This window comes from Grammomys surdaster, unplaced genomic scaffold (assembly GCF_004785775.1).
Source record: "Grammomys surdaster isolate TR1022 unplaced genomic scaffold, NIH_TR_1.0 241, whole genome shotgun sequence".
Classification (NCBI taxonomy): domain Eukaryota; kingdom Metazoa; phylum Chordata; class Mammalia; order Rodentia; family Muridae; genus Grammomys; species Grammomys surdaster.
The window spans coordinates 2120602-2142922 of record NW_021604686.1 but is presented as its reverse complement, the minus strand read 5'-3'; the positions used below and the strand labels follow the sequence as shown (position 1 = coordinate 2142922).

The window sequence follows — 22321 nt, the reverse complement described above, 5'->3', positions numbered from 1 at the left end:
GCTTCCACTTGCTACTCCAACAGTCCTTTAGGAGCTCTTAGCTTCCCTTTCCTAGTACTAGAATCTTCTCAACTTTTCCCAAGCCCCAAGGCTCAGGCCACGTCCTAGGGGAAGAGGCAGAAAGAATGTCAGAGCTCAGGAATGGGAAGGATGCTGAGAAATTCCATCCTCTGTATATGACATGGCTTTTGTGGTTGCCTGCACAAGAGAAGGCCGGGGAGCATGCAAGAGGCGGCACTAGTTGGACTTAGTAGGTTAGAAAAAAATTAAACAAAACAGAGGGGACTGTTAGAGGTGAACATGATCACTGTACGGATATATGGAACAGAATAAATTAAACAATCAAATCAAAAGACAAATACCACGACAATGAAAAGGTCAGAGGGACAATACCTTACCAAATGACCTACCATGGCCTGGCTACAGGCTAGACTTACATGCGCACTCCTCATGTGGTGCTTTGAGAAAGACATGACCCTACTCATCACTGAAGGGCATGCCTAACCTGACAGTCTACAAAGCACTGACCTAGACTACTCACAAGTATGAGTGCCACAAAAGATAACGAACAGTAGCCAAGTATGTTGGGACATGCCTTTAGTCCTAGCATTCGGGAGGCAAAGACAGGTGAATTCAAGGCCAGCCAGGGCTACATAGCAAGTTCTAGGCCAGCTGGAGCTACGTAGTGAGATCCTGTCTCAAAAAAAACAAAAACAACAACAAAAAACCCCAACCAACCAAACAAGACAACAAACAGTACAGAAATTGGTCTAGACTTTAGGAAGCGAAAGGAACCCAACAAGTAACTGTATACAGGGAAAGTGATCTAAAATCAGCTATAAAAACACTGGGCTGAGCATGTTGGTGTATGACTCTATCCTAGCACTCAGGAAGCAAAGGTAGGTGCAATTCTAAGTTCCAGGCCAGCCTGGCCTCTGTAATAAGAAACTGTCCCAAAATGAAAACAAAAAGCATTACTGGAGTGGTGCCACATTGGCTCATAGAGTAAAAGGCACTTGCTGTAAAAGCCTGGTAACCAAATTCAGTCCCTGGAATCCACGTAAAGGTTGATGGACAGGACATCCTAAGGTTGTCCTCTGACCACTAAGCTCACTGTGGCAAGCACCGGCCCCCAACCCCTACCATGTCGGAGGTGTGCACCACCATGCCCTGTGCAAAGCAGAATTTAAAGATAAGTGCTGAAGGCCAGGCATGGTGGTATATGTCTGTAAGGCAGCTTCAGGAGGCTGAAGCAAGATGATAGCCAATTCTTGGCAAAAGGAGGATACACAGTGAAATCCAGTCTCAAAAAGCCAAAGAACAAAAAAATGTCCCCCTGAAACCTGAAAATAAAGAACACTTTAAAAAGTTGCAAAGCTTTGTATATATGTATTTTAGGTAATATTTTTATATCAATTTAGAATTTCCTAAGAGCAATCCTGTAGTCTGATTGTACAAAGTAGTAAGTATCTCACAGAATAAATGCACTTGGGGGTAGAAGGACAATGGTTATGTACAGATAAATTCTAAATAATTCAGAAAGGTGCTATGTGTACATACTTAAACAAACGTGCCAAATGGTAACTGAATGTCTTGAATGAAGGATGGATGGTTGGTTATTCACTACACTATTGTAGTGGTTTTTTAGAATATTTAAATAGTTTCAATATGGAGTTTGCACTGTTAAACACACACACAAACCACACACAGTTTCAAAGAAAAAACAACACAGTTAAGTGCTTCAGAATATGATCCTTAACTGTTTGCAAAGTAACAAAGCACCAAGCCAGTGGTAGGCTAAGGAGTAGAGTGACAATCCTCAGACCTTACTTCCAGAGTTTTAGAATCTGAACAGAAAAAATACACATGCAGGAATCCAAGAGAACACATAGCGTCCTAAACTGTGTCGACTGAGCACGGTGCCAAGCATGGGCTTCAAACCAGGAGCTGCGCAGAAGGCGGCCATTACTCCATGTCAGCTGTGTCTTAATGGCATGCAGGACTGTAGTCTCAAGAGAGGAGGGGCCCCAAATGGAGAGGAATCAGACAAAACTCCAGAGACCAGAATGGGCAATGCACATGCAGTTAAGGCATCACTCTCTGCCCCTAAAGGCTGGCTTACATCAGGGTCAACTGAGGAGAACGGGTAGTGCCACACTTCAGAAGGCTTTTCAAACACAAAGTGTTTATCAAAGAGATGAAGGCAGAAAAAAAGTAGAACAGAAAGGCCCGATAGAGGATTCCCAGGGGTATCTGGGGGTTTACAAGGTAGCACGAGATGTGATGACAAAGACAAGAACTCAACAGTACAATCTCAGAGATCCCACGGAAATCCTAGGACCTAAGTACCTGGGGTACTTTGAATGGTATTTGGATACAGCAAATACTCACTGTGCATTACCTGTTAAGCTGTTGATTATAATGCTACTGCACCAGGAGCCACCACCCATTTCAGCTAAGCACTGAACCCATTTCTATATTTGGATATTTACATATTTGGCTGTCCAGCACCCTAAAGATCCTGAGGTAACTGAGTATCTGGATTATCTAGTACCTAGTGTCTGGCACTTGGTGTATTTTGTAAATGTTGATGCTTTGAAATAACCTTGTAGGAAAACTCTGATAATTAAGGTCAAAGTCCACATGACTCGATAGCCTCTGGGCTCGGTGCAATATGGGAGACTCCCTTCTCTGACCTTGTCTAGGGAATTCTGAGACCCCATACTCACCTCTATATGAGGAATGTCATGTAGCCTCAATTAGTTTATAGGATCAATTTCCTTTCTCCTGACAAAGCTGTTCAGCCATCTGAAACGCTTCTCCATGCTAATGAGGTGGTCCAGGTACCCTAAGCTCCCAGCCAATAACCTTTGCCTATCCTAGATGTCTCTACCCTTAGTCCCCAAAAACTTTATATGACTTTAATTACCCTAAGTAAAGTTGATCTACCTACTGACTGCAGGACCCCGTATGGGGACAGTTTATTTACTGTACATACTCACAGGGCTTCTGAACCTCCTATTGGACGTCTCTGGTCCCAGTACCCTCGTGGACTGTACCGGCCAATGACCCATGAGAACTGGGAGACCCACATCATCTTACTGAGGCAGCCTTTGCAACTACATTTAAACTCAAGTATTTACTGAGTGACCAATAGGAACTCAGAACTGTGCAGGTTGCCTTTCAGACTATTTTATTTGACAACGATCACCCCACTCTACAGAGAAGGGCACAGGCTCAGTAGCTTCCCATGGTCCTTACAACTCAAACTCCTTATTACTGAAACTACCCTCTCAGCTCTCTATCCTTCAGTGAAACCTCTACCTTTTTCTTTCTCTGGGCTCAACTGCAAGGCATTACAGAAGAAAAGAGGGGTGGGGGACTTATATCACAAAGCCATATACAACTCTCTGCAGTCAAGCAACCTAGAACAGCCCGGCTCCTACAGCCGCTCCCGTCACCACACATCTAGTCCCTCTCAATCCTCTGGTTTAGTCAACGGCGTTCAATTATCCTATTGTATCAAGTTCTCCTGTTGTATCTTTCTCATCTTTGTATTTACACTTGATGGTCCAAAATCCTGATACGTTAGTTTCACCTTGAACGTCAAACTGATCCTGCTCCAGTGTCTTCTGTTCCTCTCATTCTGTGCTAAATCCTACCAAAGCCCAGTAGGATTGGCATCACATAATGCTCTGATCTAAAATCCTTCAGTTGGGCTGGAGAGATGGGGTAAAGACTGGTACACCAGGGACCCACACAGTGGAAGAAAAGAACTGTTATCTCCAAGTGGTCCTCTGACCCCACATGTGCACCACAGCATAAATACAACATACAGATTTGTGCACACACATGCATATACAAAAAAATTTTTTAATTAAAATGACATCCTTCAGTTGTTCCCCAGGTTTAGGACAAAGCTAGCAAATCTATACAAGGCCCTCTGTGCTCTGGTTCAAAGCTGCTTTTATTACCTTCTAGCCACCCTACAAATTCTATCCTGAAGCAAACCAGCTGGTGACCAACCACCCCAAGCCTTCTGCTCACTAGAGTCCTCAGTGCCTGCCTCGTGACAATAAACGCCCTCTTCTCAGCCCAGAAAATCCTGCCCAAGAGCTTCTGTTCTGTTCCTTAGTAAAGCTCGCAACCCCACCTGAAGCTTGCCTGCCTTTCAACACCCAGCTCTCTCTATCCACACCCTCCTGTGCTCTGGGCATTCAGGGTATCTTTCAGGTCATCTCCTATGACTCCCACTTCTATTCCCATGCAGAGGCCTGAGCCAAGGCCTTGAGCATGCAAATCAAGCTCTTGGCTGCTAAGCTGTACCCCAGGGCTTCCTACTATATCCTTTTGTAGTTCCTTTGGTTTTTTGAGACAGGCTCCCTGGTTGTCCTGGAACTTGCTCTGTGGACCAGGCTGGAATCAAACTCAGGGATCTGTCTGCCTCAGCCTCCCGAGTGCTGGGACTAAAGGTGTGAACCACCATGCCTGGCTCCTACTACATTAAGAGCAAGTTACAAATAATAGGCACAGCAGTTTCTTCTGGTGTCTGTGCTTTTATGAGTGCATATCAAGGCCGGAGGCATGCACCACCACCGCCATCACCCAGTCACTACCTTACTTTTTAAAACCACATCTAAAATAGACCCTGACACACTGGCTGGCCAGAAAGCTATAGGAATCCATCCTCCTGTCTCCGTGTACACCACTCTGGAATTACAGGCATGTATTGCCACACACAGTTTTTTATGTGGGTATTGTGCAGCCAAACTCAGATTAGATTCCCACACTTGTACTGCAAGCTTTCCACTGACTGAGAAACTGTCCCAGCACAAGCACAGTGTTTTGTCAGACCCAACTGGTCAGAGTACATTTTGCAGAAATTCTCCTCTGGCTAAGCAGTGTTCTCTGAGGACTTCCTCACTGTACCTAGTATACTCACATGCACATAGACTAACAAATTGTTTTCCACAGATTTTCAACTTGTAAGTTTGGATCCAGAGATACCTTGACCCATTTGGGAGTAACTACTGAACATTCTGATCTTACAGGGTAGGCCTAAGTTAAGGCTGTCTTACAACCTGTCCCAGTAGAAACAACAGCCTCGACAAAGAACCAAAAGGGGCTTTCCAGAGAAACTTGGGTTAAACAAGGACCTAAATTTAGTTGCTCCTGGATGTATTTTCCCAGTCAACTGACCTACTGTAATAAGTATGTGCGCGTGCACACTCAGGCACACTCACACTCGTGTTCTTGGTCACGTTCTCTCTCCCTCTCCCTCTCCCTCTCCCTCCCCCTCTCCCTCTCTCACACACACACATAGCCCATCCCCGTCTTTGCTGGCAGAGAAATTGTCCCATTACCAAATACCTGCTTATGTGCTATTGACACTACTTAGCATGAATATGCAGGACAGCAGCAGCAGGCTGTCAGAAGTCTAAAACCCAAGCTACCACCACACAGGTGATCAGCGTGTCGCTCTTCTTCCACTACTCTAGGCATTCACAAAAATGAAAGCATCCAATACTCAAAACGTGAATGCTACAAGGCTACACCTGAGAGCTCTCCAGGCCACTCCTGTAAATTACTGATCAGACTGGTCCATTTCGGAGACAGAACTTTTTAAGAGACTGCAGTCTGTCTGCCATTTATCAGATTTCGTGTCTTACACAGTCTTCCCTTCTTAACTTGTCCACATACACAGGAGAAAAAGGTGTATCACATAGATTATTTCTCCGAATATCCTGGACAGATGGCTTTACTCTGATGCTGACGTTTGGAACTGAAGAGTGTCTAACTCTTCGCTAGTTGATACTGCTCAGTAAAAACCTGCTCTGAAGACTGCTTTGGAGCTAGAGAAGAAATGACGATTTTACCTGTAGCAGAGACCGCTCAGTGAGACAACTGTTGCTCTATTTCTAGCATGACAAAGGGAATGAGTTTCTACTGACTGCTATTAGGGAAAACAGGAAAAACCAAGTGGCAAGAGGCTGCTGGGCTTCCTGTGACCTGACTGCCATGCACTAGGAGAATGCCACTTACCACAAGCTGCTATCCCTTGAGTTCTTGGTCAAGAACTAGCACCTGTGGCATATGGTTTCTTGGAAAATAATTTCATGAGGACTGAACTTTCTATTCCTATCATTAAAATAAAAGATGTATGAAAACAAATCTGGAGAGATGCAGTGTCTGATGGGGAAAATGAGCACGGTCTCTTCAGGAAATGTCTTCTTGGGTTCTTAAGGATCTGACATGTTCTCCTCATCCTCACTGTGGACTCTTACCTTCATAGTCACGTAACTACAAGGCAGACCATAATGTTCCCAAGCTCAGGCATTCCTGTGGTCTCATAATTCCTGGAAACCGCATACTTCATAATCCAACCCCACTTTGTAGCATCACAGGGCAGACAGCATAGAGAGTCACGGCAAGAAAAGCAGCTGGTAGGTCGAAGAGTGTGCTTAGTAGGTAATTTTGAAAAGCCTGAGAATCAGGCTGGGCAGTGGTGGTGCAATCCCATCACTTGGAAAACAAAGGTGAGTGGATCTCTGAGTTTGAGGCCAGCCTGATCTATATAGTGAGTTCTAGGACAGTCAGGACTACACAGAGAAATCCTGTCTCCAAAAAACAAAAACAGAAAGAGAGAAAGAAGGGAGGGAGGAGAGCCTGAAATCTGAGCAAGGCTACCTGTCCATATACAAGTAGTTTAAGAACCCAAAGGAGTTCAGCAGTCACACTGAGACTTAAGAAGTTCCCTCCTAAAGAGGCATGCCTCCCAGGGTCTCCTGTGGAGAACTGGGACAACTGCTGTCTCAGCCTGGCAGTCTGCCTGTCCTTCACAGGTGCACAAGCTGTCATCTCCTAGTCACGGCAGAAATTTCACCACAGGCAGCTCAGGTGTCTACACATTTCTTCCTGTGAGCACTCAATTAAAGTCTTTGTATTCTTCAAACTAAAATGGAAACATACTCATTTTCTTTTCTATTTAGTAAACAATTATGGCTTCCCTTTGGCTCTTAGGATCACTCAGCAATGATTTGTGCACTGTATTCTAACAAATCTGGTTCCTGTGTGGTTTGGACACTGATGAGGGACACTGATGAGGCAGTCTCCTACGGCTTCTTTCACCTGCCAGGGCCATAGATTTGAAGACAAGCTTGTGGTAATTCGAATGAGAATGGTCCCCACAGGCTCCTATATTTGAATGTCTAGTCACAGGGAGTAGTACTATTTGAAAGAATTAAAAGGATTAGCAGGTGTAGCCTTGTTGGAGTGGGTGTGCTTCTGGGGATGGGCTTTGAGGTTTCAGGAGCCTGTACCAGAACCAGGTGCTCAGTTTTCTCTCCCTCTCACCTCTTCCGTCTCCTGTCCTCTCCTCTTCTCTCTCTCCCTCTCTCTCTCCCCAACATCCCAACCTCTTGCTTGTGGATCAGGATACAGCTCTCACCTACTTCTCCAGCACCACACCCATCTGCAGCCATGCTCTCTGCCAAGATAATAGACCAAGCCTCTGAAACTGTAAGCAACCTCCCAATTAAATGCTTGCTTTCATGAGAGTTGCCTTGGTCATGGTGTCTCTTCATAGCAATAGAACAGTGACTAAGATTTTTTTCAAAGTCAGAAACTGGAGAGCTAGCTTCAAGGTTAAGAACAGTAACTGCTCTTTCAGGGTCCTGAGTTCACTTCCCAGCACCTGCATGGTAGCTCACAACCATCTATAACTGAGGTCTCGGGCAATCAGATGACCTCTTCTGGTATGCAGATAGATGTACAGATAAAACATCCATATATATAAAATAAACAAATCTTTAAAAAATAAAATTAAATAAAATTAAAATAAAAAACAGAACAGCTGAATGTGGTGCAGACTTCTCCAGTCCCAGTGCTTGGGAGACAGGGGTAGCTGATCTCTGGGGTGTTCCAGGACAGTCAGGGCTACCTAGTGAAACCCCGTCTAAAACAAAACAAACCCTTAAAACTAACTGAGGTAGAGGCTACTCTTCTAGAAGACTGGGGCTGTATTCCCAGCTCCTACAAGGCTTCTCAAAACTGACTACACTCCAGTCCAGGGGAATGCAGTGCCCTCTTCTGGGCTCCAAGCGCACTGCACACACATAAAAGACATGCAAACAAAATGCACAGACACATAAAATTAAAAAATAAATCAATCTAAAAGAAAATCACTAAGGCAAGAGAACTACACTATAATACAGTGGCTTTATAACTACAAAGGGACTACTTCGTTAGGAGAGAACCTTAGCCAGCCAAACTCTCAGTGGCCAAGGCAGATAAGGGCAGAAGGACAAACACACGTAATCTCCTAATACTCCAATTTAATACATGGATTTTACCCATCTTCGATTCTTTCTTGCCTCAGTCAAAAACTAGCAAACAGAGCTACATTTCTGATGAAATAAATATATAGAGTTATCAGGGAGACCAGACCAAAGAAAAGGTCAGGTGAACACTGTGTCTGCCAGATCTAGGACACAAAGGGACAAGTACTGAAATTACCCTTCCACCGTAGCTCAGTGCTGAGTTAGCCACAGTCCCCGACAAACAGTAACACTCATCAACAGCTAGGTCACTAATTTCTGACGAAGACGCTGACCTCCAAACAACTGGGTTTTTCTGTTTTAAGCAAACTCAGGAATAAGAGCAGCCCACAGCAGGACGCAGTGTGACTCACCTGTGCAGAACTCCTTGCTCACGCTGTGTGGCACTGTGATCCTACGGTACACAATCGGCTCCGATTCCAGGATGTTTTCATCATGGCGGTACCTAGCGGGACGTTCATTTGGTACACCCCGAGAACGGGTGCCACTTCTCCTCTCGTAAGTGTCGATCTCCTCAAACACAGCTGCCTTGTCAAAAAGGGCCAGGTTCCCCTCAAAGTCAAAGTCCGTGTCTGGGATCTCCTCGATGTCATCACCAAAGCACTCGTCGTCTTTGCTCTTCATCTGGCCGTTCTTTAAACCACTTTTCTTTGGGGTCGCCTGGTTTGGGTGCCTGCTACTAGATGACCCTGGGGACGGGGTGGGGGGGTAAAGAACAAAATCAGTGTGGCAATGTGGACTGTCAGTGGAAGACGGTAGTCACCTGAGAGAGTAGAGTTAAAGGGAGAGGCAGGATATTTTGGCATCACACTAGCAGAAAAAAAGACAAGCATACAAATCTCACACGGAATCATCAATCTAAGAAATCACCCAAATAACTGAACATGAAAAAGGCAGTAGTCCTGAAAACCTTAATCAGTGCTTCCTTTCCTAAGGGAAGAGATGACAGAAGCTTTGTTTATTGAGGATATCAATAAATATCTCAGGCTGGCCCTGAACTCCCAAACAGCTTGGATCACAGGGGTACGCTACCATATAAGGCAACAGAAGCTTATCAAATAAGAACTGAACGGCAAGGGTGGCAGCAGCATGTCCTCAGGCCAGGCCAGCCGCAGCCACCAGGTACAGGGATGAAGACTGCTCAGCTCTTACTCTCTAACATCGAGTTCTTTCTGACCTCATTTACCCCCAGGCGAGACCACAGCAGGCAGGAATCCAGACAGCAGATCCAGAGAGCCTGAAAGGCCTTTCAATCCTTGTTTTCTCAGAACTTTATCTGCTCTACGTAAGCGTTTTCTGAACTATCAAAGAGGAGCCGAGCACAGCAAACATCAACACGGCGGCACCCACCCACCCACCCTGTCTCTTAGACTCTACTTGGCTGCGACATGTCAATCGACACTTCTCTTGTCACCAAAGAGAAAGCCACATAAATTTCTCCAAACCAACCATTCTCGGAGAACCAAGAATTATCTTTATAAATCACACCTACACACATCTCGGCTCAACTGCATTGCTCCCTTTGTCACAATCCTTCAATGGGCCACATGGCTCCCTTTGTCACAATCCTTCAATGGGACAAGAGCTTTTCAGCTAGTTTTGTCATCATTATGTTATATAATCTAGAGGCTGAGAAAACAGCAATCATTAAAGTATGTGCTGAGCAAACACGACAGCCTGAGGTTAGATCCCTAGTACAGATATAAAAGCTGGCTGCAGGCTCCAGTAACTGAAGGACCCTGAGAGCTATTGGTGAGCCAACCAGCCCAGGAAAATCCGTTAAGTCTAGGTTCAGTGAGGGAGATTCTGTCTCAGAGACTAAGGAAAGGATGAAAGCGGGAACCCAGTGTTGACCTCTGGCAGTGCGTGCACATGTGGATGTGTATTAGCATGCACACATGCATATAAAACCACACAGACACACACAAACACGATGTACAGACAGAGTTACAGGATTTGGGGATGGGTTGAAGCCCAGCTGGCAAGAGTACTTGTCCTGCATTCACTAACCCTTGGCTTCAATCCCTGGCACCACAAACGGTGGGCACACCTGTAATCCCCACACTGAGAAGGGGAGGCAGGTCTCAAGGTCACCTACTGGCCTAGGCCACATGAGATCTTGTTGTAAAATATAAAACAAAAACCAAGAGTTACAACAGTCTTGTATCTCCATCAGGCAAAGAATTCACAGCACAGCTTCTAGGCAGTCAATAAACAGCTGACAAATTAACCCACACAAGCAGAGCTATTCAACATTATTCTGAAGTATAAATATTATGCAAGTATAACTCATGTTTTCCTAATGTCTAGGTATAGAAAAATTTTTGCTGGTTTTGATAGTAGGAAATCTGTGATTTTGGTCTCTGAGAAAAAAACAAAACACAGTGAAAATAATGAAAGGGAAAGAGTAGCCAAGATATCATTAACAGTTTAGATTATAAACCCCTACAAAAGGAGAAAAATTCAGAGAGCAGATTAAATTGCACTTTCAATGGTTTGTCAAACATTTCCCTGATGGCATGCTGATTGGCATAACCAAGTGCTAGGAACAGACTGTGCACGATCAATACTGACCTCAGAAAATAAAGTATACCAACAGTGAACACGTGTGGACTCAAACCTTACAAGGTTTTCAGCTGTGTATGTGTGTCCAGAGGATGTCGGGAGTCTTGCTACACACATCACTTTCCAGCTTACTCCCCAAACAGGGTCTCTCAGTGAGCCTGCAGCTAGGCTGGCAGCCCCAGAGACGCTCCTGCCTCTGACATGCACAGGTTACAGGCACAGGCAGCCATGCTCAGATTTCACTTGGGTGATGGAGATTTGAACTCAGGTCCTCATGCTTCCACACAAGTGCTTTTACCCGCTGAGATGTTTCCCCAGCCCAGAAAGTTATAAAGTGCCACAGAGCTATGGGTAAGAAATAGAGCTGGATTAAGAACAGGCATGAAAATACAAAGTTAAAATAAAATAATATGCCATCAGTAGTATCTGCAGTTAAAGGGTAGAAAGCATAGGACAAAAAGTCTGTCTTTCAAATATTCAATGCACTGGCCCAATATTAAATCAACTCTCTATTAGGAAATAGGCGCGTAACCCAATTGCCTCTTTGGTGGATGTGCTCATCCCGAGGTCCAAACAGGACGATCCACTGGGATGCAGAAGATGTCACAAAACATCTTATTACTCACTTTTACGTAAAAACTGTAGGAAATTACACTTCGTGCATTCAGTACGTTGATGTACACTGGCATCCCTATGAGGTGTCACGCCAGCAAGTCACTGTCATTTCTAAGAGATCTGGAGAAAACCCAGAGTTCTCTGTTTACTAAGTCTGTATATACAAGTGGATAGGGTTTTTTTTGTTGTTTGTTTTTTAAAAAAAAAGACAAAGTCTTGGGGCTGGAGAGATGGCTCAGCAGTTAAGAGTACTGACTGCTCTTCCAGAGCACCACATGGTGGCTCACAACCATCTGTAATGGGATCTGATGCCCTCTTCTGGTGTGTCAGAAGACAGCAACCGTGTACTCACATACATAAATAAATCTAAATAAATGCCGGGCGGTGGTGGCACATGCCTTTAATCCCAGCACTTGGGAGGCAGAGACAGGTGGATTTCTGAGTTTGAGGCTGGCCTGGTCTACAGAGTGAGTTCCAGGACAGCCAGGGCTACACAGCTACACAGAGAAACACTGTCTCGAAAAACCAAAAAAAAAAAAAAAAAAAAAAGTAAATAAATAAAAAGACCAAGTCTTGCCTTGGAAAAGCTGGTGTGTGTGCCCCACACTTGGCTGTATCATATTTAAATTACAATGCCTGAGTCGTTTACTGATGAGGACATATTCTAAGAACAGTGCTGTTATACTGCTTGGTTGTTACGTAACATTATGGAAGGCAGCAGCACACAAAGACTGCTGGATTAACAGGCAATAATTAAGTTGTTGAGCCAATCAATAGCTCTAATGACTATCATAGAATGTATAAGTCTGGATACTAGAAACTTAATAAAGTAGTATCAGTCAACAGCAACAAGAAAGTTAATACAGTATGAGCTCAGTCAGTATCACACTAGACCATGACGCGCTACTGAAGTGCCCAGTACAAAGCCAAAGAAAACAAACCCGGGCGGCCATACAGCAGCAGCCTCTCAGCGCGCTTACACAATGCCCCGCTACAAAGGCAGCAAGAGCCATGGCAGAAAATGACGTCTGGCCTAAGATTCTGGGCACTGACCACTATTTTTGACTTAGCTGTAGAAGTCTACAAATTTAACTGGCACCCAGAGCTGTGTATTTAGATTTCCAGTACCTGTGGCGTGTGCTCCTCTCTCCACACGCGTGTCCACTCAGGAGCTGTACTCTAAACTAGGACTATCTATCTTCCCAACACTATCATCATTGTTTTCCAAGAAAATACTGATAAATCCCAAGACAGGAAAAAAATGATTAGGAAATAAGTAGACTTGTGTCTTTAATGAAAAACAGGTAGGACAGTCAGTCGGCTGTCAGTCTCCCAGCTCTTATACTCTAGTACAGACACTCTTAGTCCCTGGAGAAGCAGCTCGCTCAGTACTTGGCTCCCTCAGCCATGGGTCTGGCAATGCACTGAGCATGCTGGCCTCTGGCCACTGGGAGAACGAGGAGCTTCCCTTGGAAAAGATAAACAGTCCTTTCCAAGCTTGCACACCTTTCAAACAAGGACTACACATTAAGACCGGGAGCTGGCCTTCCTGGGCCATTTTTCTGCCAGTCTTTGATACACTGGCCCTTTGGCCAGAACATTTTGTAACAAGCCCACAGTTGTGTAACCCTACTGTCACTTACTAACAGGCTTCTGTCATGCATAGAGTATAAGAGGAAACTCTGTCCTATACTTAAGGTTCTAAAGGAAGCCTGATAGTCAAACTGAAATATTTTGGGTCCAGACTCAGAATTTATGACAGAAAGCCTGTCAACATTGGAAACATTCCGGTCACTTACCAAATCACAGCTCTGTTCTTTCCAGCCTGACAAACAGATGAAACAGAGCCAAAGAGATTCAGAGTCAAGAGGGCTTCCAGTAGGACCATGAAAGTGTAAGCCCCAACCTCAGATGACGACCAAGTCCGATAGTTCATTAAAGCCCAACCACGCTGCAACAAGTTAACATCCAACACTTTCCAACAAAAGGTTTAATTATATTTTCCAATTTCTATCTTCAATAGAGGAAAGGGAAACCTGGCATCAAGTAACATAACGTACCTATGATTTTATTTTACTTCTGATTTTGTGCGTATGTGTTTCTGGGCTGGGGGTGGGGAAATGCCTCAGAGGCCAGCAGAAATCATTAGATCCCTTGGAGCTGGAATTACAGGCACTAAGAGCCCCCACAATGCCTTATGTGATAGACGACCTCTGCTCATATAAAAACAAGCTCAAAGTCCTCTCACGGCCCATGAGGACAAGAGCCTTCACCACTCCACAGCACACGGCCAACGAGTGACTGCCACAGTCACGATCACAATGTGATCTCAGAAGAGTGTCTTTATCAGTCCCTAAGAGTCCTTATTTTCAGCTGACATAGGATTTTAAAAAGAGGGTTTTTTTTTGGTTTTTTTTTTACACCAGCATGACAAATACGATTTTTACCCACACAGAGACCTCTATACTTAATAAACCTAAGGTGACTCCCCTCACCTGGACCAGATGTCTGATCCCTCCATGGCCTCTGCATCAGCTCCCACTTCCAGGATCCTGCCCTGTGTGAGGTCCTGCCCTGACTTCCTTCAATAATGAATAGCAATATGGAAGTGTAGACAAATAAGCCCTTCTCTCTCCAGCTTACTTTTTGATCATGGTGTTTCACCGCATCAAACAGTTAAGATATTGTGTGATTTAATCTGACATTCTGAAAAGTGAAAACTAGAGGACCACCAGGAGAAAGTGGAGACAGGGGAGGGGCAGCTCCACAGGTGAAGCACAGAAGACTGGTTAGGACACTGAAACTATGCTGTATGAAAATGGAATGACAAACATACAAATTATTCAGTAGGTTTGACATATCCTAAGATGGAATAAAAAACAGCAACCCATCTGTATTATGAATATAAGAAACAAGTCAACAACATGGGTCAAAACACCTGAGTAACCCAGAAAATAAATGGACTCTGTATGATGAAAGGCAAGAGGAATCACACATACACTTAGATTCTCTGTGACAGTCTCCCACAAGGCTGGGGAGTACAAGTTAGTAATTCTGATATAACTGAGTATTCTCCATTGGAAATGCTTGGGTCCAAAAGTGTTTGGGATGCTAGGAATATCTGCATATACATAAGCTATCCTAGGAATAAGACTCAAAACTGAACACAAAATTCATAAATGCCTTCTTAATGCGGCCTGAAGGTGATTTTGTGTAATACTTTCAGTGTACCTGATTTTGATGGCAACCTGTGACATATGAATAGGTATGGAATTTTCCAATTGTGGCATCATGTCACTATTCAAGTGTCAGATTTCAGAGCACTTTAAACATTAGATCTTCAGATTAGTGATGTTCACTCTGTATCACTACATACATACACACACACAGGCACACACATATACATACACACAGGAAGTAATAAACAGGTAACAAATGGAGGAATCAGGTTCCTCACTGTTGGTATGAGAGATTATAATAAGTGAAAGAAGGTAAAAGTGGTCCATAGTGCATCATCTGGAGAGACGGCTCTCAGCTGTGAAGAGCCAGCACCCACATGGAGGCTCACAACTGCTTGTAACTCCACTTCCAAAGGATCTGACACCCTCTTTGAACATCTGTGCCATGTGGTACATAAAATTCATGAAAGCAAACACATAAATGAAAATAAATACATCTTTAAAAAACTAATCCATGAATGTACTAGTTTGTTTCCTGTTGCTCTGAAAAGCACCATGACCAGAAATAACATGGAGAGGAAAGGGTTACTTGGCTTATACTTCCCAATCACACACTTCATCACTGAGGGAAGCCAAGGAAGGAACTCAAGCAGAGTAGGAACCTGCAGGCAGGAACTGGATGAAGCAGGAGCCATGGAGGAACGCTGCTTACTGGCTTTCTCTCCATCATTTGCTCAGCTTGCTTTGAAATACAACCCAGGACAGCTGGCAAAGGAGTGACATCACCCACAGTGGGCTGGGCGCTCCTACATCAATCATTAGTCAAGAAATTGTCCAACAAAAATGTCTAAATGGAGGCAATTCCTTAACTGAGTTTCCTTCTCGCTGGGTGACTGCAGTTTTTGTCACGTTCACAAAACTAACAGACACAATGAGATAATGGAATAACGCTGGAGATGTCAGTTTAGACTCACATTTAGCATAGCAAACATTATTCCAGACATAAATATTTATACACATTTATAAATATAGACACGTCTGTTGTCAGCTGTAAGGATGACAGTAATTAGTAATGAGTAAGCCTACTGGTTTTTAATACCCAAAAGAAGGAGACAAGGAGCCTGATTCATTCCAGGCAAAGGCAGAACACGCACAAGATAAGCCTCAAGTTATCTTTAGTGTCATAAAGGAAGTAGAGAATAAAAAACTATTTCCCTGTGTCAGTAGTATGTCACAGGGATATGGGACTTGATAAAAAATAAAAGTGTTCCTATAGCCAAAGCTAAATAATATGGCACCAAGTGGCAAAGTAGCTAGGGACACGGCTCATGATACGGCACCTGTCCACCCTGCAACGCCTTGAGTTTAATCTCCAACATCCACAGATAATAACAGAGTAGGGCTGTCGAGACCCTTCCCCTTCAGTGTGGTGCTATGCAAGCATCAGGACTTTCATAATTCAGATCCCAGCCATATACCCACCCACAGACAGACAGACAGACAGACACACACACACAGACACACACAGACACAGACACACACACACACAGCCCTCTGAAATCCCAGCATTAGGAAGCAGAGACAGGAAGACCACAGGAGCTCAGTGACCAGCCAATCCGGTCAACTGGTGAGCTCCAGCTTGAGTAAGAAACTGTCTCAAAAAACAAAGTAAGGTGGAAAGTGTGACAGAAGAAAATACCCAGTGTCAACCTCTGGTCTCTACACACGCACACACATGGACAGATCTGCATACACAAATGCACAGGGCACACAACAGGCACACACAACAACAATAAGCCAAGGGCAAAATAAATACCTATGAGTCAAAAGTCTACTACTATCAATGAGTCAATAAGACAGGTACACTGACACACCTTTAACCTCACCACTCAGAAGGCAGAGACTCACAGAGATCTGTGAGTTCTAATCCAGCCTTGTCTACATGAGTTCCTAGACAGCCAAGGGCGACATAGTGAGACTCTGACTCAAAAGAAAAAGGGCATAAATAAATACATAGGGTAGGGGATCTCTGGTACTGATACTTCCATATAATTTATGGGGACACTGTAGCAACAGTAATTTTTGACTCTTTGTATTTAGGCTACACAGAATTATTTTACAAAGGAGAAACTCGACTTGCTATTTTAGTCAGGTGACCAAAGTCATGGTGGAAAGTCATAAATTATGGTCACTGCACAGACCCTTGATACAGTGTAATAAAATAGTATTTTACCCTTTGTGTTTTTCTACCCAAAATATATTAAACTAGTCAAATCACAAATATATCAACTGAGGGACTTTCTACAAAGTATCTGATCAGTATGTATCAAAAGTATCTGTCAACAAAAATAGGAAAGCCTATGATTTAAGCGATGGCTCTGTGGTTAAGAGTATAAACTGCTCTTCTAGAAGACACTGGCAGATCACAACCTACTCTAACTCCAGCTCTAAAGGACCCTTGTCCTTCTCTGACTTCCTTGGGTGCCTGTACACACACACACACACACACACACACACACACACACATCAAAATAAATAAACAGACAAATACACAGTCAGTTAAAGATTAGTAATTTCTAAATGTAACAGATGTTGAATAACACCTAAGATAAAACATTAGGGTAAAACAAGGACAACCTGAACAAAGTTCCTACTTCACTCAAAAAAGACTAAAGTCCAAGTGGCCCGAGTCATTCTCTATCTAAGCATTCTAAGTGTTTCTTCGGATACACAAGACTACTGCATGAGTTTCAGTCTTCTGTTTAGGCCATCACTAATTCATACAGTTGCTTTACAGGAATTTAAGTTGCCTAGAAATACTCTTTTTATTGCTTTCTTTCATTTAAAGTAGGTATTTCTTTTTCTTGTTTTTGTTTGTTTTGTTTTAAATGATTTGTTTTTACTTTATGTGTGCTGGTGTTCATCTGCATCTGTGTGAGGGTATCAGAGTCTGGAGATTATTGTGAACTACCATGTGGGTACTGAGAACTGAAGGCAGGTCCTTTGGAGACCAGTCAGCACTCTTAACTGCTGAGCCATCACATCAGTCCAAAGAAGGCATTTCTAAAACTTAAAATGTTAGGCTTGACACAAATGTCACACCACAAGCCAGAACTGAAGCAGCACCCCAAAGCCTTATGACAGGGCTACTGGGACCATAATGAGGAACCAAAAGGACAGTAAGCGGCATCTAGAAGTTTTCATAATCAACTCTCCATGTGGGCTCTAGAAAGCAGCTCATTCTGAATTCTGCCTTTTAGTAGGGAATGCCTTGGCTTTAGTATGACTCTAGTTTGAGTTTATGTGCTAGTGAATACACACTTAAAATTCCTAATATATTTGCTTCTAGGTATAAAATGCAAGAAAAGTAAGAATAGTGTGCTGGATCGTCCACCTGACACAGGCTGGAGCCAGCTGAGAGAAGGGAGCCTCAACTGGGAAATGCCTCCATGGGATCAGGCTGTGGGCAAGCCTACTGCCCATTTTCTTAAGTTAGTAATTGACTGGGGTGAGGATGGGAATCACCCCATTGTGGGTGGTGTCATCTCTGGGGTGGTAGTCCAGGATTCTATGGGAGGACAGGCTGAGCAAGCCATGAGGAGCAAGCCAATAAGTAGCACTCCTTTGTGGCCTCTGCATCCGCTCCTGCCTCCCTGTTTACGTTCCTGTCCTGACTCCCTTAACAATGAACACAATGTAGAAGTGTACACTAAATCAATCCTTTCCTCCCAAGTTCCTTTGGTCATAGTGTTACACTGCAACAATAGTAACCCTAACTGAGATAGTTTACCATTTAAATATTTATTTTTATTTATATGTATGTGTCTGTGTGTTTACGCATATATACAGGTATCTAAAAGATAGAAGAAGACCTTTGGAGCTGGAGTTAAAGGCAGTTATGAGCCACTTGACTTGGGCACTGAGAACTGAACTCTGGTCCTCTGTAAAAACAGCCAAAGTGCTCTTAACTACTGAGCTTTCTCTCCAGCCCTAGAAGTAATTTTAAAACTTGTATCTGTTTTATTACTTAATATGTATGAGTGTTTTGCCTACATATATGTATGTGCACCACATGTTTGCCTGGTACCTTTGGAAATCAGAACACAGTATCAGATTCCCCTGGGACTAGAGTCACAGAAAGTTGTAAACTGTCATTGGCATGCCGAGAATTAAAATGGAATCTTCTACAAGAACAAGTACTCTTAACCAAAAGGCTGACTCTCCAGCCTCCCTAGAAGTAATTTTTAAAAGTCCATTCTTATGTACTTAAGGAACATAACAGATGTGAACAAATCTGTTATGTCTCAAAATTACATTACTCTAGTACACATGTTTAAAAACATTACAGGTTCTAGTGACTCATCTATGGTTCTGTATCTGTTACTAGCAAGCAGAACCAGAGAGTAATATATACCAGTAAGTGCTTTCCTTAATGGCCTCTAGTGGGGACATTAAACACAACAAAATTTAAATGATCAGTCTGGGAGCTGGTGATATTGTTCAGAAAGTACAGGTGCTTGCCACCAATCCTGATAACCTGAGGTCAATCCCAGGACCCACACACTGGAAGGAGAGAACCAACTCCCACAATTTGTGCTCTGACTTCCACATACACAGACATACCTGCAAACATACACATAAATAAATGTGCTTTAAAAAAGAAATAAAAGGGGCTGGAGAGATGGCTCAGCCATTGAGCACTGACTGCTCTTCCAGAGGTCCTGAGTTCAATTCCCAGCAACCACATGATGGCTCACAACCATCTGTAATGGGATCCGATGCCCTCTTCTGGTGTGTCTGAAGACAGCTACAGTGTACTCACATACATGAAATAAATAAATCTTTAAAAGAAAGAAAAGTAAAATACTCCATTTAGGATAGGGACGGAGCTTGATGGCAGAATGCTTGCCAGGTATGCAAAGATCTGGGTTCAGTCCACAGTATCTCAATAAACAAAACAAACAAAAGAATCAGCTTTGTGGAAATGGAAGGTAACAGTGAGGCCTACACTAGTCCCTCCTCTAAGAACAGACGTCTACTCAAGGATTAGCTGGGACAGCCCAAGCAGAGTCACTTTAGACATCACGACCACTGCCAGTTATCAGATTTGAAACATCAATATGGCGCAGATCCGCGACCTTTCCAGAAGGAAGAGAAGTGACAGAATGGGCAAGAAGCTTGGGTGTACCTCGGATAACTCATTCCCTTTTCCGTGGTATCTTGAGGGACTGGCCCTAGAATGACAGAAACCACTGCATCTCCATGAAACTCTGCCAGTACCGCCTTTACATGAGTAATAAAGGATTCACAGAAAGAGCCGCAGTAAGTAAGTGCTCACAGCCTGAAACACTAGGTCAGGAAAGACAGGACCTGACTGTACTTACAGGAGTTGTGCCGACGGCGGAAGCTTTTGGACTGACTCAGAGACTCCATGTGCCTGTCCACGTAACTCTTTGAGCACTGCTGCTGCTGAGGAGAAATGGCAACATCCTGGCTCTTCACATCTGTCCTCTTAGGGATGCTCTGAGGGGCACTACTGGAAGAGGTTGGCTTCTTGACCACCTTGCCTGTTCCATTCTGACTGATACTCATTTGGTACCCAACACCAGAAGGAGCTAATTCAGTCTGATGAAGGTCTCCAAACTGCTGGTTGTCTCCAGGACCTGGTATCTCCAAAATTTTTAATTCCGTAATATCACCTGCCCTGAAACACACAAAAGTCCAAGTCTCAAAATTATAATGGCAATAGGAAAGTGGTGAGGATGAAACTAGGATTAGGAGAAGTCGTCTGCACTCTGTAAAATTGTATTAACTCAGGGTCAAACTAAGTCTTGACAGGAGTCAAAACTAAGAAAGGTAGCAGAACATTTAGAGACGGTGCTCAGCCACCAGCTTTCAGCTCATGCACTACTTTAGAGAACCAGTTGTTAGTAACAACTCTATACCCTTCGTAGATTTCCAGAATGCTAGTGGCTTTTTACAAGTCCTTCATCCGCCTGCTCCTTCGGCAGGCATACATCATGCCCTTATTACTCTGTGGTGGCGAGCAGGATACAGAGACAGTCCTTACTTATGAGTGCTCAGTCTGAGCACTCGAAAAGACATGTGTAGAGGACAGTAGGGAGAAAGACATCTCAGCCAGAGAGTCAGAAACTAAGAACACTTGATGTCCACAGGGAAACATGCTTGTTGAGGGTCATCGGGAAGGTAAGGTGATAACCAGGGACCAGATCATAAGCACAATGGGCTCTTCCATGGCAACAGGAAGGAGGGAGAAACAACAGGGCATTGCAGCTCCTGCCTAGAACCATACATTTGAGAGGCAGAGGCAGGATCATGGCAACTGTGAAGCCAGCATGGTTTCCATAAAGAGTTCCGAGGCAGCCAGGACAATACAGACTCTCTTCCATCTCTCTTTTGATTTTCTGTGCTGGGCAGCTCCTGATGGGGATTTTCTTTTAAACTCTAATTAAAGTGTCCTGTCAAGCTTATCATATTTGGGGGAAATGTTTATTATGACTCTTAAATTTTCTTTTTAAGGTTTTGTTTTCTTGGACCCTGGGTACGGTGGCACATGCTAACAGATCTCTATGAGTCCAAGGCCAGCCTGGTCTACACAGTGAGTTCCAGGCCAGGCAAGGCTGTACTTTTGAGACCCTGTTTTAACAAAAAATTTTCCCTTGGGCTGAAGAGATGGTTCAAAGGTTAAGAAGGCTGGCTGTTCTTCTAGAAGACACATAACTGTCTGTAATTCCAGTTCCGTGAGATCCAACTCCCTCTTCTGGACTACCTAGGCACCAGGCACACATGTGGTACACAGTTAGGTAATGCAGACAGATACATTAAGAAGTTTTTAAGATATTCTTTATTCATTGCATGGGGGGAAGGGTAGAGATGGAGGGGACAAAGTGTCACAGTGTGCACACGGAAGGCAGAGGACAATGTGCTGGAGTTGGTTCTGGGGACTGAACTCAGGCTGTTAGGTGTGTTAGCAAGCACATTCACTTGCTGAGCCATGTCACCAGTCCAAGTCTTAAATTTCTAACTTTGGTGAACGGTGTCAACAATATGACCAGCCCTCGGAGGAAGAAACCTGCAGATAAACTTGTTCAGCTGTCTTCAATTCTAGGTATTTTATAGACTATCCAACCAGGAAAGACCAGGGGACAGAGTTATTTATAGCTCAGACACTGCGTTTCAAAGGACACAGATCTGAGTTCCTACTAAGACATATAAAAAACAACACACGATTCCCTAGAGCCGAGCTTAAACTGTGAGCTGAGGCACCATGTGCAATCACACATCCAACTTGGGGTTTGAAAAAACTTGGTGATAGTGAAAGATTTCTGACCATGCAATGAACAAAAATGAGTTCAAAACTGATAATGAATCCAGTGTGTTTCTGCACACTCAGTTGGTATTGTGCCTCCTGTCAGGCCATCCAACGCAGAACCGCTGCCTCAAACACCTCAGCTCAAACTTAAGACACTGTACGTTATAAATTGTACAGTTTCTACTCTATATACAAGGGTTTTGGTCTTGTACAAACATAGTTTTATTATGAAAACAAAGATTTTCAATATTTTCCTACTGGTATTTTTTAGTATATAAATAACCAGCTAATCT

General features: G+C 43.6%; 1 protein-coding gene across 2 annotated transcripts in view; it reads right to left on the bottom strand.

Annotated features, from left to right (window-relative positions):
• The window catches only part of Edc3 (enhancer of mRNA decapping 3), a 44626-nt gene that overhangs the window by 15033 nt on the left and 7272 nt on the right, over positions 1 to 22321 (bottom strand). For both annotated transcript variants that reach the window (XM_028774398.1, XM_028774399.1), the window contains exons 3-4: positions 20080 to 20399; positions 8690 to 9025 (exon numbers count right to left, since the gene is read on the bottom strand). In XM_028774398.1, the coding sequence (XP_028630231.1) occupies positions 8690 to 9025; positions 20080 to 20399 (656 nt within the window). The remainder of the gene's footprint in view (positions 1 to 8689; positions 9026 to 20079; positions 20400 to 22321) is intronic.